Raw genomic sequence first — 15,190 nt, forward strand, 5'->3', positions numbered from 1 at the left:
ACTATCACAGTCAGTACCTGTAACAACCAAACAGGATGGGAGGAACACTATCACAGTCAGTACCTGTAACAACCAAACAGGAGGGAGGAACACTATCACAGTCAGTACCTGTAACAACCAAACAGGATGGGAGGAACACTATCACAGTCAGTACCTGTAACAACCAAACAGGATGGGAGGAACACTATCACAGTCAGTACCTGTAACAACCAAACAGGATGGGAGGAACACTATCACAGTCAGTACCTGTAACAACCAAACAGGATGGGAGGAAAACTATCACAGTCAGTACCTGTAACAACCAAACAGGATGGGAGGAACACTATCACAGTCAGTACCTGTAACAACCAAACAGGATGGGAGGAACACTATCACAGTCAGTACCTGTAACAACCAAACAGGATGGGAGGAACACTATCACAGTCAGTACCTGTAACAACCAAACAGGAGGAACACTATCACAGTCAGTACCTGTAACAACCAAACAGGATGGGAGGAACACTATCACAGTCAGTACCTGTAACAACCAAACAGGATGGGAGGAACACTATCACAGTCAGTACCTGTAACAACCAAACAGGAGGAACACTATCACAGTCAGTACCTGTAACAACCAAACAGGATGGGAGGAACACTATCACAGTCAGTACCTGTAACAACCAAACAGGATGGGAGGAACACTATCACAGTCAGTACCTGTAACAACCAAACAGGAGGAGGAACACTATCACAGTCAGTACCTGTAACAACCAAACAGGATGGGAGGAACACTATCACAGTCAGTACCTGTAACAACCAAACAGGATGGGAGGAACACTATCACAGTCAGTACCTGTAACAACCAAACAGGAGGGAACACTATCACAGTCAGTACCTGTAACAACCAAACAGGATGGGAGGAACACTATCACAGTCAGTACCTGTAACAACCAAACAGGATGGGAGGAACACTATCACAGTCAGTACCTGTAACAACCAAACAGGATGGGAGGAACACTATCACAGTCAGTACCTGTAACAACCAAACAGGAGGGAGGAACACTATCACAGTCAGTACCTGTAACAACCAAACAGGATGGAGGAACACTATCACAGTCAGTACCTGTAACAACCAAACAGGATGGGAGGAACACTATCACAGTCAGTACCTGTAACAACCAAACAGGAGGGAACACTACCACAGTCAGTACCTGTAACAACCAAACAGGATGGGAGGAACACTATCACAGTCAGTACCTGTAACAACCAAACAGGATGGGAGGAACACTATCACAGTCAGTACCTGTAACAACCAAACAGGATGGAGGAACACTATCACAGTCAGTACCTGTAACAACCAAACAGGATGGAGAACACTATCACAGTCAGTACCTGTAACAACCAAACAGGATGGAGAACACTATCACAGTCAGTACCTGTAACAACCAAACAGGATGGGAGGAACACTATCACAGTCAGTACCTGTAACAACCAAACAGGAGAGGAACACTATCACAGTCAGTACCTGTAACAACCAAACAGGATGGGAGGAACACTATCACAGTCAGTACCTGTAACAACCAAACAGGATGGGAGGAACACTATCACAGTCAGTACCTGTAACAACCAAACAGGATGGAGGAACACTATCACAGTCAGTACCTGTAACAACCAAACAGGATGGGAGGAACACTATCACAGTCAGTACCTGTAACAACCAAACAGGATGGGAGGAACACTATCACAGTCAGTACCTGTAACAACCAAACAGGAGGAACACTATCACAGTCAGTACCTGTAACAACCAAACAGGATGGGAGGAACACTATCACAGTCAGTACCTGTAACAACCAAACAGGAGGAACACTATCACAGTCAGTACCTGTAACAACCAAACAGGAGGGAGGAACACTATCACAGTCAGTACCTGTAACAACCAAACAGGAGGAACACTATCACAGTCAGTACCTGTAACAACCAAACAGGATGGGAGGAACACTACCACAGTCAGTAACTGTAACAACCAAACAGGATGGAGAACACTATCACAGTCAGTACCTGTAACACCAAACAGGATGGGAGGAACACTATCACAGTCAGTACCTGTACAAACCAAACAGGAGGAACACTATCACAGTCAGTACCTGTAACAACCAAACAGGATGGAGGAACACTATCACAGTCAGTACCTGAGAACAACCAAACAGGATGGAGGAACACTATCACAGTCAGTACCTGTAACAACAAACAGGATGGGAGGAACACTATCACAGTCAGTACCTGTAACAACCAAACAGGATGGAGGAACACTATCACAGTCAGTACCTGTACAACCAAACAGGATGGGAGGAACACTATCACAGTCAGTACCTGTAACAACCAAACAGGATGGGAGGAACACTATCACAGTCAGTACCTGTAACACCAAAACAGGATGGGAGGAACACTATCACAGTCAGTATGTAAAACAAACGGAGAAATATCACTCAGTACCTGTATTAGCAACAAACACAGGTAGAACATGTTAGTAAGAACACCAAACGATGGAGGACACAAAAGTTAGTACCTTAACAACCAAACAGTGGGTATACCATTATCACCAGAAAATCATACTGTAACAACCAAACAGGAGGTAGGAAATTATCACAGCAGACATGTAACACCAGGTATGGGAGGAACTTCAAGTCAGTCTGTACCAAAGATGCAGAATGAAAACACTACGACAGTCAATACTGTTGACAACAAACAGATTGCACTATCAAGCAATACCTGTAACATCCAAAAGAACACAGCTACTGTAACAACCAATGGCATGGTAGGAACATACACTGTACCTGTGCAACCAACAGGAGCATTACGTCAGTTGTAACACACTATTGGAGGAAACTACACAGATATACCTAAACAACCACACAGTGAGAACATATCACAGTCATAATGTATCACCAACAGGATGGGAGGAACACTATACTAGTGTTTATTGCTTAAAACCAAACAGAGAAATATCCAGTAGTACCTTGTACACCAGAAACTATCACAGTCAGACTGTAACAAACAAAAGGAAGACTATAGTCATCTTAAAACGGTGAAACATCACAGTCGTACTTAACAAATAGGATGGTGGTATACGTCAGACTTAAAAAACGGTTGGTGGACTCAAGTAGTCTGACAACCTAAAAAGGAAAAATATCACATCGTACTTCCAACCAAACAATGGAGACCTTCCGTAGTACCTGAAACCAACAGTGCCTACACAGATCTGTAACAACCAAAATAAGGGAGGAAACTATCACCAGTCCACAAACGGAGCACTTAATCTGTATGTAAACACATCAATGGGACACATCAAATATACAAACATAACGACACATCACATGTAACTAAAAACGATGGGACATCCAGTCATCCTTAAAACCAACGAGGACCTTCCAGTCATCTGTCCAAAGATAGACCTAATTCCAAGCAGCATGTACAGCTGTATCTGGAGAATCAAGTACAGTGTACCAAAGATGGCAGTAATTGAAAACGACGTGACGACGTAAATACTGTTGAAGGCATATACTAGTCATAAACATCAAAACTGTAAATCTCCAGAACACGCTATAATCAAGCTTAAACAGGTACTTAATTATTTTTCATATTCTTTTGGTATTTTTGTAATACAACTGAGATCAATGATATTAGTTTTTATATTGAGATATTAGACATGATTATACCTACAACCATGACAGTTAGATAATTGTTTTAAAGTATAGATGTCAGTCACTTTAACTTATTGGCATGGCCGGCCAGAAATTGTATGTGTTTTTATTTGTTGCAAAATCTTAAAAGAAAATAGTCTGCGTATTTACCCTATTGGCATTACACGCCAGAAATTGTATATATGTTTCAATTTTTTGACAAATCGTAAAAGGAAATGATTTGCGTATTTAGTGACAAATCTGTGTATTTTAACTTTAAAAGTGAAGACATGTTGTGTATTTTAACTTGTGGACAGACTTTAAAAGTGAAGACGTGTTGTGTATCTTAATTTGTTGACAAACCTTAAAAGCGAAGAAATGATCTGTATATTTTTCCCCGAACACAAATATGGCGCCTTTGTCGGAGTAGGCCAGAAACTCTGACACACGTGCTCCCAGCCACAGGAATGCCTGGTAGCCGAATGGCCATCTGAGAATCAGGAGCGCGAAGAAAAACTGGATCACCAGTCCCCAAAACACCGGACGCCATTTAATCTGTAGGTATTAGATTACACATCTTATTTATGGACAAACAATAAAATATAAAATAAAACAGACAATCAATGAAAACAATAAAAACAAGCAAATTAATGGAAGTTATTTCCCCCGCTTGCCAAACATATTACGCCTTTGCAAGACTTTTTTTCTAATCTGCCTTTACCAAACCCAATTACGAGTTTTGATGAACCCCTTTAATCAGCCAATCTTGTTCCTAAGTTTGAAGACTTAGACAATATTATTTAACGGCAAATAACAATGTTTGCATGGATCAAGTGGCGATAGCTCTGTTAGTAACTTAAAGAATTGTTTTAATGATATTTGTGGGAGTTCTGGCATGGAAACGGAAGAAACATTTCTCGTTAATACTGGGGTCATACCTCTGCCAAACAACGTCCACCAAAAGTGGCAATACAACTTGGCCGAGCCCATAAGGTTTGTTACCAAGTTTGAAGAAAATTCGTTAACATTTGTTTCAGTTATTGAACAGAAACAAACAGTCGGACAGAGGAACGGCTGGACAGACAAATCTAAATTTAACATCATTATAACTCAAAATAAAAACACACACATTAAATAAGTCTGAATAAAGACCATTGAAAAGTGCAAGGAGTTCAGGCCAAGCTGTTCAAAAGGTGATTAGGCTTATCACAGTTTTACAACAATTTTTAAATCCCGATAAAACCATTTCTTCTATGTTTTTGAAGTAAAGGAGAAGTGAAATTTTCACTAATCAAGTGATTAAGCTAATTACATTCTGAACAACTGAATCCAGGTGTTCCGGAAGGATAAACACCTTCCACTACACCGACGACATCAGCCATATAAATCTCATTAGGTCAAATCTGGGTTAAGTCACATTCTTAAAATCTCGGATGGTGACAACGGAACAACTAGGGATATCAACAAGCATGGAACACGTCTATCCTCCTGTCGGATACAGAAATATAATATTCCTACTGAAAGCGTGATGTCAACCATAAACCTTCCCATGATTCTAATCAACCTGTATCGCTCATAACCCCGGGGTTTTATACTGAAGAAAGATTTGGTCAGTATTTCAAAAACAGCAAACTGGAAAAAGTGTAGGAAGTGTTTCCTTATTAAAATGGGGCACTGTGCCTATATTTTGAGACAGACTTGAACAAAGATTTCGTTGTTAAAATGGGACACTGTAGTTATCTGTTGAGACAGACTTGAACACAGACTTCCTTGTTAAAATGGGACACTGTAGTTACTCTGTTCAGACAGACTTGAACACAGACTTCCTAATTAAAATTCGACATTGTGGCTATCTGTTCAGACAGACTTGAACACAGACTTCCTAATTAAAATTCGACATTGTGGCTAACTGTTCAGACATACTTGAACACAGACTTCCTAATTAAAATGGGACACAGTGGCTTTCTGTTGGTACAGGCCTGAACAAAGACTTCCTAGATAAGTCGGACAATGTTGCTATCTGTTGGGACAAACTTGATCATGACTCCCTAGTTAAAATGGAACACTCTGATTATCTGTTCTGACAGGGTTGAACAAAGACTTCCTAGTTAAAATGGGACAATGTGGCTATCTGTTCTGATAGGATTGAACAAAGACTTCCTAGTTAAAATGGGACAATGTGGCTATCTGTTCTGATAGGATTGAACAAAGACTTCCTAGTTAAAATGGGACAATGTGGCTATCTGTTCTGATAGGATTGAACAAAGAATTCCTAGTTAAAATGGGACAATGTGGCTATCTGTTCTGATAGGATTGAACAAAGAATTCCTAGTTAAAATGGGACACTGTAGCTATCTGTACGGAAAGACTTGAACAATGACATTACATTTGTTTTACTGTATCCTGGAGAGGATGAGTTCCCAATTCAAGCGGTCATTGCAGGATGGGAAATTATTCTGAGATTTCGAACGCTCATAACAGCATCAAATAGTAAGAGAGGTTGAAATGTTGGTACAATCATTGCCTTTCTCCACTGTTCACTGACGAGCGATGGCCATTCCTTCATGGTCGTAATGCTCATTTTGTTTCACCGACATTTGATAATCGACACAGAGCACACATTTACAATGCTAAAGGGAATTGCTGTAATGTTTGTTAGTAATTAGAACACTGAATGAATTGCAATTTATGGTTCAATTCTGTCTATATCAACAGAACAATGTATGCAGGTGCTTGTCAAACGCACACAAGGCTGAACAGCTATCGTGGGCCACACTTAATCACATTCTGTATAAAATGATGTCATTTACCTTGGCTGGATTTCGAGAACAGATGGAGAACATAAATACAAAGAAGACAAGGCCCGTCAAACTGATGAGATTTTCGGTGGTGTTAACGGCAACTTCAGCAATGATGTAGATGATGATGAAGAGGACGACAGCAACAACGAGCGCGATGTAGGCTCTAAAACATAGATTATAACAATGATGGGTATACGTGGATACCAAACAATAGATTATAACAATGGTGGGTATACGTGGATACTAATATAGATTATAACAATGATGGGTATACGTGGATACCAATATAGATTATAACAATGATGGGTATACGTGGATACCAATATAGATTATAACAATGATGGGTATACGTGGATACCAGACATATATTATAACAATGGTGGGTATACGTGGATACCAAATATAGATTATAACAATGGTGGGTATACGTGGATATTAAATATAGATTATAACAATGGCGGGTATACGTGGATACCAAATATAGATTATAACAATGATGGGTATACGTGGATACTAAATATAGATTATAACAATGGCGGGTATACGTGGATACTAAATATAGATTATAACAATGATGGGTACACGTGGATACCAAACATAGATTATAACAATGGTGGGTATACGTGGATACCAAATATAGATTATACCAATTATGGGTATACGTGGATACCAAATATAGATTATAACAATGGTGGGTATACGTGGATACTAAATATAGATTATAACAATGACGGGTACACATGGATACCAAACATAGATTATAACAATGGTGGGTATACGTGGATACCAAATATAGATTATAACAATGGTGGGTATACGTGGATACCAAATATAGATTATAACAATGGTGGGTATACGTGGACACCAAACATAGATTATAACAATGGTGGGTATACGTGGATACCAAATATAGATTATAACAATGGTGGGTATACGTGGATACTAAATATAGATTATAACAATGATGGGTATACGTGGATACTAAATATAGATTATAACAATGGTGGGTATACGTGGATACCAAATATAGATTATAACAATGGTGGGTATACGTGGATACTAAATATTGATTATAACAATGGTGGGTATACGTGGATATATGTTTTAATAATTATCTTATCTATGAACAGACCAAGACACGAAAAGTAGTTCCATCATGAAACCTTATTAGTATGATTGTGAAATATTAATTACTGAACATTTCAATATCGCGATTCCTCGGAAATCAAACCTGAAAACTTAATCGATATCGGCCTCAAAATATGGCATTTTTCTGTAGTAATTAAAGGCGTTTAGTGGCAAAATTATCCATATTTCCAATGCTATGAAAATGTATGGATATTCTCGTTTGGACTGTTTTATATGGATATTTTATAAGGACATTTTAGAGAGTATGTTGTTAGTTTCTGACTCTTTACAATATACGTACATCCGGGCAAGTTTTTCTTTACGTTCTGGCTCCCATGGCATTTCGGGTAATTTCAGCTTATGTCCGATGTGTTTCGATAAGAAATGCCAGCAAAGTCCGACCAAAAATAGAATGGTGCAAACGAGGAGCCGTATGGAACCTTCGTCTCCAAACTTCTCGTGCGCCATCGCAAATCCGAAATAGACGAAGTACAACACAAAGAGTATGAGGTAAATGCACCCCCATATGACGTCACTGTGTGATCTGTAAGTAGTTCGTACTGTCGTCTGGAGGTGGTACACAAATCCAGTGTCCCCGTCAAACTCAACCCCAGGTATAGGGGCGCCGTTTTTTGTTTTCTCATTCTGCAAATTAATGGGCATTTGTTGATGAAAAAAACATACATAGTACGGCTGTACACATATATTTAAGAATACTTAACTCAGTTGAGTATTGTAGTAAAGCATTCGATTGTTGTAGCTATTGATCTCGACCCAGTTGTTTTAATTAGCTTAATTACATATGTACTTGATTAGTTAAAACGTAACGTTTCCGTATTTTTTCCCCCCAAATCTATGTATGCGTTATTCCTTCAAATGGGTATGAAGGAGGAGACTATAGCGTGCTGTAGAGTTTTGTAACATTTTGGTAAGTTAGTGTTACTACAAATGATGAAGAATTTAAAATTGTTGTTAAACTGGGATTAGTTCCTGACGTTTTGAACAACTGGGCCCGGAGTTCGCGCGCCCTCACCGTAATGGAAAACTTTAACAATCCGATCGTGACTATGGTCAGCTAGACAATTCGTCATCGTAGCTACTAAAGTATCGACAGCTACCATACTTGTATCTGCCTATTTGAAACGGAATTACTTCAGTTTAATTACATGGCATGTAATATGTTCCGATTGTTAAGCATATATTTTGGTTTGGTGTGATTTATTTAACGTCCTATCAACCACTAAGGTCAATTAAGGACGGCCTCTCGTGCCAGCGATATGCATGCGTGTGGTGAGTGCGTACAGGTATGTGTGATTTGGAAGTCGCTCATACGATCATGCAATTGGGGCAGCAGGTACAATTCTACATGCAGTGTATAACTAAACATCAATGAATCTTGAACAAATGAAATAACTTCAATATAATCCGTTTTGGACCAGTGTCTTTTAACATCAATCTCATTTCATATAGTTGGAGTGGAGAACCTAGGTCTGGATGGGTAAGGGTCTGTGTGGGGAGTGGAGAACCTACGTCCGGATGGGTAAGGGTCTGTGTGGGGAGTGGAGAACCTAGGTCCGGATAGGTAAGGGTCTGTGAGGGGAGTGGAGAACCTACGTCCAGATAGGTAAGGGTCTGTGAGGGGAGTGGAGAACCTATGTCCGGATAGGTAAGGGTCTGTAAGGGGAGTGGAGAACCTAGGTCTGGATAGGTAAGGGTCTGTGAGGGGAGTGGAGAACCTACGTCCGGATAGGTAAGGGTCTGTGAGGGGAGTGGAGAACCTAGGTCTGGATAGGTAAGGGTCTGTGTGGGGAGTGGAGAACCTACGTCCGGATAGGTAAGGGTCTGTGAGGGGAGTGGAGAACCTAGGTCCGGATAGGTAAGGGTCTGTGTGGGGAGTGGAGAACCTAGGTCCGGATAGGTAAGGGTCTGTGTGGGGAGTGGAGAACCTAGGTCCGGATAGGTAAGGGTCTGTAAGGGGAGTGGAGAACCTAGGTCTGGATAGGTAAGGGTCTGTGAGGGGAGTGGAGAACCTAGGTCCGGATAGGTAAGGGTCTGTGTGGGGAGTGGAGAACCTACGTCCGGATGGGTAAGGGTCTGTGTGGCGAGCAGAGAACCTAGGTCTGGATAGGCAAGGGTCTGTGAGGGGAGCGGAGAACCTACGTCCGGATAGGTAAGGGTCTGTGTGGGGAGTGGAGAACCTACGTCCGGATGGGTAAGGGTCTGTGTGGGGAGTGGAGAACCTACGTCCGGATGGGTAAGGGTCTGTGTGGGGAGTGGAGAACCTAGGTCCGGATAGGTAAGGGTCTGTGAGGGGAGTGGAGAACCTACGTCCGGATAGGTAAGGGTCTGTGAGGGGAGTGGAGAACCTACGTCCGGATAGGTAAGGGTCTGTAAGGGGAGTGGAGAACCTAGGTCTGGATAGGTAAGGGTCTGTGAGGGGAGTGGAGAACCTAGGTCTGGATAGGTAAGGGTCTGTGTGGGGAGTGGAGAACCTACGTCCGGATAGGTAAGGGTCTGTGAGGGGAGTGGTGAACCTAGGTCCGGATAGGTAAGGGTCTGTGTGGGGGAGTGGAGAACCTAGGTCCGGATAGGTAAGGGTCTGTGTGGGGAGTGGAGAACCTAGGTCCGGATAGGTAAGGGTCTGTAAGGGGAGTGGAGAACCTAGGTCTGGATAGGTAAGGGTCTGTGAGGGGAGTGGAGAACCTAGGTCCGGATGGGTAAGGGTCTGTAAGGGGAGTGGAGAACCTACGTCCGGATAGGGTAAGGGTCTGTGTGGGGAGTGGAGAACCCATTGGATGGAAAGGGGTCTGTTTTGGGGGCCCTTTGGGGAACCCATTTCCCCCCAAGGTAAGGGTTTTGTAAAGGGGGGTGGAGAACCGTAAAAGGTGGGGCCGTGAAGTAGGCTATTTACCTTTAAGGGGGCTGGGGTTTGGGGTGGAGAACCCAAATTTTTGGAAAAGGGAAGGGTTTTGTGGGGGAGGGGGAGAACCTAAGGGCCGGGGTTGGAAAAGGGGCCCGGTGGGGAAATGGGGGAAAATAGTTTTTCCCCGGGTGGGGAAGGGGCTTTTGAGGGAGTGGGAAAACCCAGGTCCGGTAGGTAAGGGGGCCCGTGGGGAGTGGGGAACCTAGGTCCGGAAATTGGGTAAAGGGGCTGTTTTGGGGAGTGGGAAAAAAAACCCGGGGCCGGGTAGGTTTAAAGGGGTTTTGGGGGGGAGTTTAAAAAACCTAGGGCCGTAGGAAGGGGGGCTGTTGGGGGGATAGAGAAACCCAGGTCCGGATAGGTTTTGGGGCTGTGGGGGAAGTGGGAGAACCTAGGGCCGGGTTGGGGGGGGTTCTTTGGGGACCGGGCCTTTGGGGGGGGTCTAATGGCAAGGGTCGGTGTGTGGGGGGGGGGGAAGGGTCTGGTAAAGGGGGTTGAGGGGGGGGTGGGGAACTACCCTTCCCCGGGTTGGGGTTTTGGCCGGTTTTTGGGGGAGGAGGAAACCCAGGGTTTTGGATAGGTAAGGGTTTCGTGGGGGGGGAGGCGGGGAAAACCCCAGGGCCCCGGCCGGAACTGTTAAGGGGGGGAGGAAAAAGGGGGGTTGGAATTTTGGGGGGGGGGAACCCGGGTTATGGGTTTAAAAATTTTTAAAGCCCCGGGGAAAATAGGCGGTAGGGAAGGTTGCTTTTTTGGGGGGGGATGGGAAAAGGTGCGGGAATAACGAAGGGGGGGGGAACCCCTCCTTTTTAGGGGCGTTGGGGGGGGGGGTAGGGCCCGGTTAAAGGTTTTTGGGGGGGGAACCCTTTGTCCGGTATGGGGTTGGAAGGGGTCAAAAACTCCGGTGGTGGGGTGGTGGGGGGTGGAGGAAAACCCACGTCCCGGGTGGGGAAGGGGGCTTGGGGTGGGAAATCCGGTGGTAAGGGGGTTTGGGGGGTTGGGGAAACCCCCTTTTCCGGGTCCGGTAATCTGTGTTGGGAAATTTGGGAAATCGGATTTGGGGGAAAGGGGGGCTGGTAAGGTTTGGGGAAAACCCTGGGGGGGTTTGGGGGGTGGGGGAACCGGGGGGGCGTGGGTTGTGGCGGGGTGGAGAACCTTTTGGGCCGGATTTTGGGGAAGGGGTCTTGTTGGGGAGCGGAAACCTTAAAGTCCGGTTTGGTTAAGGGCTTTTATGGGCCCCGGCCGGAAAGGGGGTCTTTGGGGGGGAGGAACCCTTAAGGAAGGGCCCGTAAGGGGGAGTGGAGAACCTAGGGGCCGGAAGGTAAGGGGGGCTGAAGGGGGGAGGGAGGAACCTACCGGTGGGGGTCTTAAAAGGGGGGAAAATAGCGGTAATAGGGTTGGGGAAGGGGGGGGGAGACCCCACGGGCCTAGGGAAAGGTTTTTGGGGGAAGGGAAACCCTTCCCGGTGGGGGTGGGGGGGGGGGAAAAAACCCACGTTTCCCCGGGTTTGGTTAAGGGGCGTGGGGGAGTGGAGACCTAGGGGCCCGGGTTGGTTAAAGGGGGTTTTGTAGGGAGGGGGGTTGGGGGGAAACCCCACTTCCCTGGGAATCGGGGGGGGCGGCCTTTTTGGCAATGGTTTGGGTTTTGGAAAGGGGGGGGAGGCTACTCCCCTTAAAAGGGGCTTGGGGGAAGAATGGTCCAGGGGTCTTGGGGGGATGGGGGAACCTTTTGGGCCGGGTGGGTAAAAAGGGGGTTTTTTGGGGGAGTGGAGAACCTACGTCCCGATGGGTAAGGGTCTGTGAGGGGAGTGGAGAACCTACGTCCCGATGGGTAAGGATCTGTAAGGGGAGTGGAGAACCTAGGTCCGGATGGGTAAGTGTCTGTGAGGGGAGTGGAGAACCTACGTCCGGATGGGTAAGGGTCTGTGTGGGGAGCGGAAAACCTACGTCCGGATAGGTAAGGGTCTGTGAGGGGAGTGGAGAACCTAGGTCCGGATGGGTAAGGGTCTGTGAGGGGAGTGGAGAACCTACGTCCGGATAGGTAAGGGTCTGTGAGGGGAGTGGAGAACCTACGTCCGGATGGGTAAGGGTCTGTGTGGGGAGCGGAAAACCTACGTCCGGATAGGTAAGGGTCTGTGAGGGGAGTGGAGAACCTAGGTCCGGATGGGTAAGGGTCTGTGAGGGGAGTGGAGAACCTACGTCCGGATGGGTAAGGGTCTGTGAGGGGAGAGGAGAACCTACGTCCGGATAGGTAAGGGTCTGTGTGGGGAGTGGAGAACCTAGGTCCGGATGGGTAAGGGTTTGTGAGGGGAGTGGAGATTCTACAACCGGATGGGTAAGGGTCTGTGACGGGAGTGGAGAACCTACGTCCGGATGGATAAGGGTCTGTGTGGGGAGTGGAGAACCTACGTCCGGATGGGTAAGGGTCTGTGAGGGGAGTGGAGAACCTACGTCCGGATAGGTAAGGGTCTGTGAGGGGAGTGGAGAACCTACGTCCGGATGGGTAAGGGTCTGTGAGGGGAGTAGAGATTCTACGTCCGGATGGGTAAGGGTCTGTGAGGGGAGTGGAGAACCTACGTCCGGATGGGTAAGGGTCTGTGAGGGGAGTGAGAACCTACGTCCGGATAGGTAAGGGTCTGTGAGGGGAGCGGAGAACCTAGGTCTGGATGGGTAAGGGTCTGTAAGGGGAGTGGAGAACCTACGTCCGGATGGGTAAGGGTCTGTGAGGGGAGTGGAGAACCTAGATCCGGACAGGTAAGGGTCTGTGAGGGGAGTGGAGAACCTAGGTCCGGATAGGTAAGGGTCTGTGAGGGGAATGGAGAACCTAGGTCCGGATAGGTAAGGGTCTGTGAGGGGAATGGAGAACGTAGGTCCAGATGGGTAAGGGTCTGTAAGGGGAGTGGAGATTCTACGTCCGGATGGGTAAGGGTCTGTGTGGGGAGTGGAGAACCTACGTCCGGATGGGTAAGGGTCTGTGTGGGGAGTGGAGAACCTACGTCCGGATAGGTAAGGGTCTGTGAGGGGAGTGGAGAACCTACGTCCGGATAGGTAAGGGTCTGTGAGGGGAGTGGAGAACCTACGTCCGGATAGGTAAGGGTCTGTGTGGGGGAGTGGAGAACCTAGGTCCGGATAGGTAAGGGTCTGTGAGGGGAGTGGAGATTCTACGTCCGGATGGGTAAGGGTCTGTGAGGGGAGCGGAAGAACCTACGTCCGGATAGGTAAGGGTCTGTAAGGGGAGCGGAGAAACCTTTCGGAAGGAAGGGAAAAGGGGAAGGGGGTGGGGGAAAAAAGGGGCGGAAAGGGGGGGGGAATAACCCGGATATAAGGGGGGGAAGGGGGGGGCCCAGGGTTAAGGACTGTAAAGGGGAAAATGGAGAACCTAGGGCCGGATGGGGAAGGTCTTTGGGGGAATGGAAACCCACGTCCCCCAGGGTTTTAAAGGGGCTGTGTGGGCCGGGGGAAACCCAGGGCCGGAAGGAAGGGTTTGGAGGGGGGGGAGAAAACCCAGGGCCGGATGGGGAAGGGGGCTGTTGGGGGGGGTGGAGAAAACCCAGGGCCCATGGGGAAGGGGCTGGTGGGGAGGGGGAGAAACCATCCCCCATGGGGAAGGGTCTTGGTTGGGGAGCGGAAAACCTAGGGCCGGTAGGGGAAGGGTCTGTTAGGGGGCGGAAACCTAGGGGGAAGGGTTTGGGGGTTTTGGGGGTGGGGAAACCTTTCCCGGGGGGTAAGGGTCGTAAGGGGAGCGGAGAACCTAGGTCTGGATAGGTAAGGGTCTGTGTGGGGAGTGGAGAACCTAGGTCCGGATAGGTAAGGGTCTGTAAGGGGAGTGGAAAACCTACGTCCGGATAGGTAAGGGTCTGTGTGGGGAGTGGAGAACCTAGGTCCGGATGGGTAAGGGTCTGTAAGGGGAGTGGAGAACCTACGTCCGGATAGGTAAGGGTCTGTGAGGGGAGTGGAGAACCTACGTCCGGATAGGTAAGGGTCTGTGTGGGGAGTGGAGAACCTACGTCCGGATAGGTAAGGGTCTGTGAGGGGAGTGGAGAACCTAGGTCCGGATAGGTAAGGGTCTGTGAGGGGAGTGGAGAACCTAGGTCCGGATAGGTAAGGGTCTGTGTGGGGAGTGGAGAACCTAGGTCCGGATGGGTAAGGGTCTGTGAGGGGAGTGGAGAACCTAGGTCCGGATGGGTAAGGGTCTGTGAGGGGAGTGGAGAACCTAGGTCCGGATGGGTAAGGGTCTGTGAGGGGAGTGGAGAACCTACGTCCGGATAGGTAAGGGTCTGTGAGGGGAGTGGAGAACCTAGGTCCGGATAGGTAAGGGTCTGTGAGGGGAGTGGAGAACCTACGTCCGGATGGGTAAGGGTCTGTGTGGGGAGTGGAGAACCTAGGTCCGGATAGGTAAGGGTCTGTGAGGGGAGTGGAGAACCTACGTCCGGATGGGTAAGGGTCTGTGAGGGGAGTGGAGAACCTAGGTCCGGATAGGTAAGGGTCTGTGAGGGGAGTGGAGAACCTACGTCCGGATAGGTAAGGGTCTGTGAGGGGAGTGGAGAACCTAGGTCCGGATAGGGTAAGGGTCTGTGAGGGGAGTGGAGAACCTACGTCCGGATAGGTAAGGGTCTGTGAGGGGAGTGGAGAACCTACGTCCGGATAGGTAAGGGTCTGTGAGGGGAGTGGAGAACCTAGGTCCGG

General features: G+C 47.1%; 1 protein-coding gene across 2 annotated transcripts in view; it reads right to left on the reverse strand.

Moving 5' to 3' along the window:
- The window catches only part of LOC117343668 (solute carrier family 28 member 3-like), a 47,525-nt gene that overhangs the window by 16,150 nt on the left and 16,185 nt on the right, over positions 1-15,190 (reverse strand). For both annotated transcript variants that reach the window (XM_033906125.1, XM_033906126.1), the window contains 3 exons: positions 7,890-8,233; positions 6,470-6,623; positions 4,023-4,214 (listed from right to left, as the gene is read on the reverse strand). In XM_033906125.1, the coding sequence (XP_033762016.1) occupies positions 4,023-4,214; positions 6,470-6,623; positions 7,890-8,233 (690 nt within the window). The remainder of the gene's footprint in view (positions 1-4,022; positions 4,215-6,469; positions 6,624-7,889; positions 8,234-15,190) is intronic.

The sequence above is a fragment of the Pecten maximus genome, chromosome 15 (assembly GCF_902652985.1).
Source record: "Pecten maximus chromosome 15, xPecMax1.1, whole genome shotgun sequence".
In the NCBI taxonomy this organism is placed as follows: Eukaryota; Metazoa; Mollusca; class Bivalvia; order Pectinida; family Pectinidae; genus Pecten; species Pecten maximus.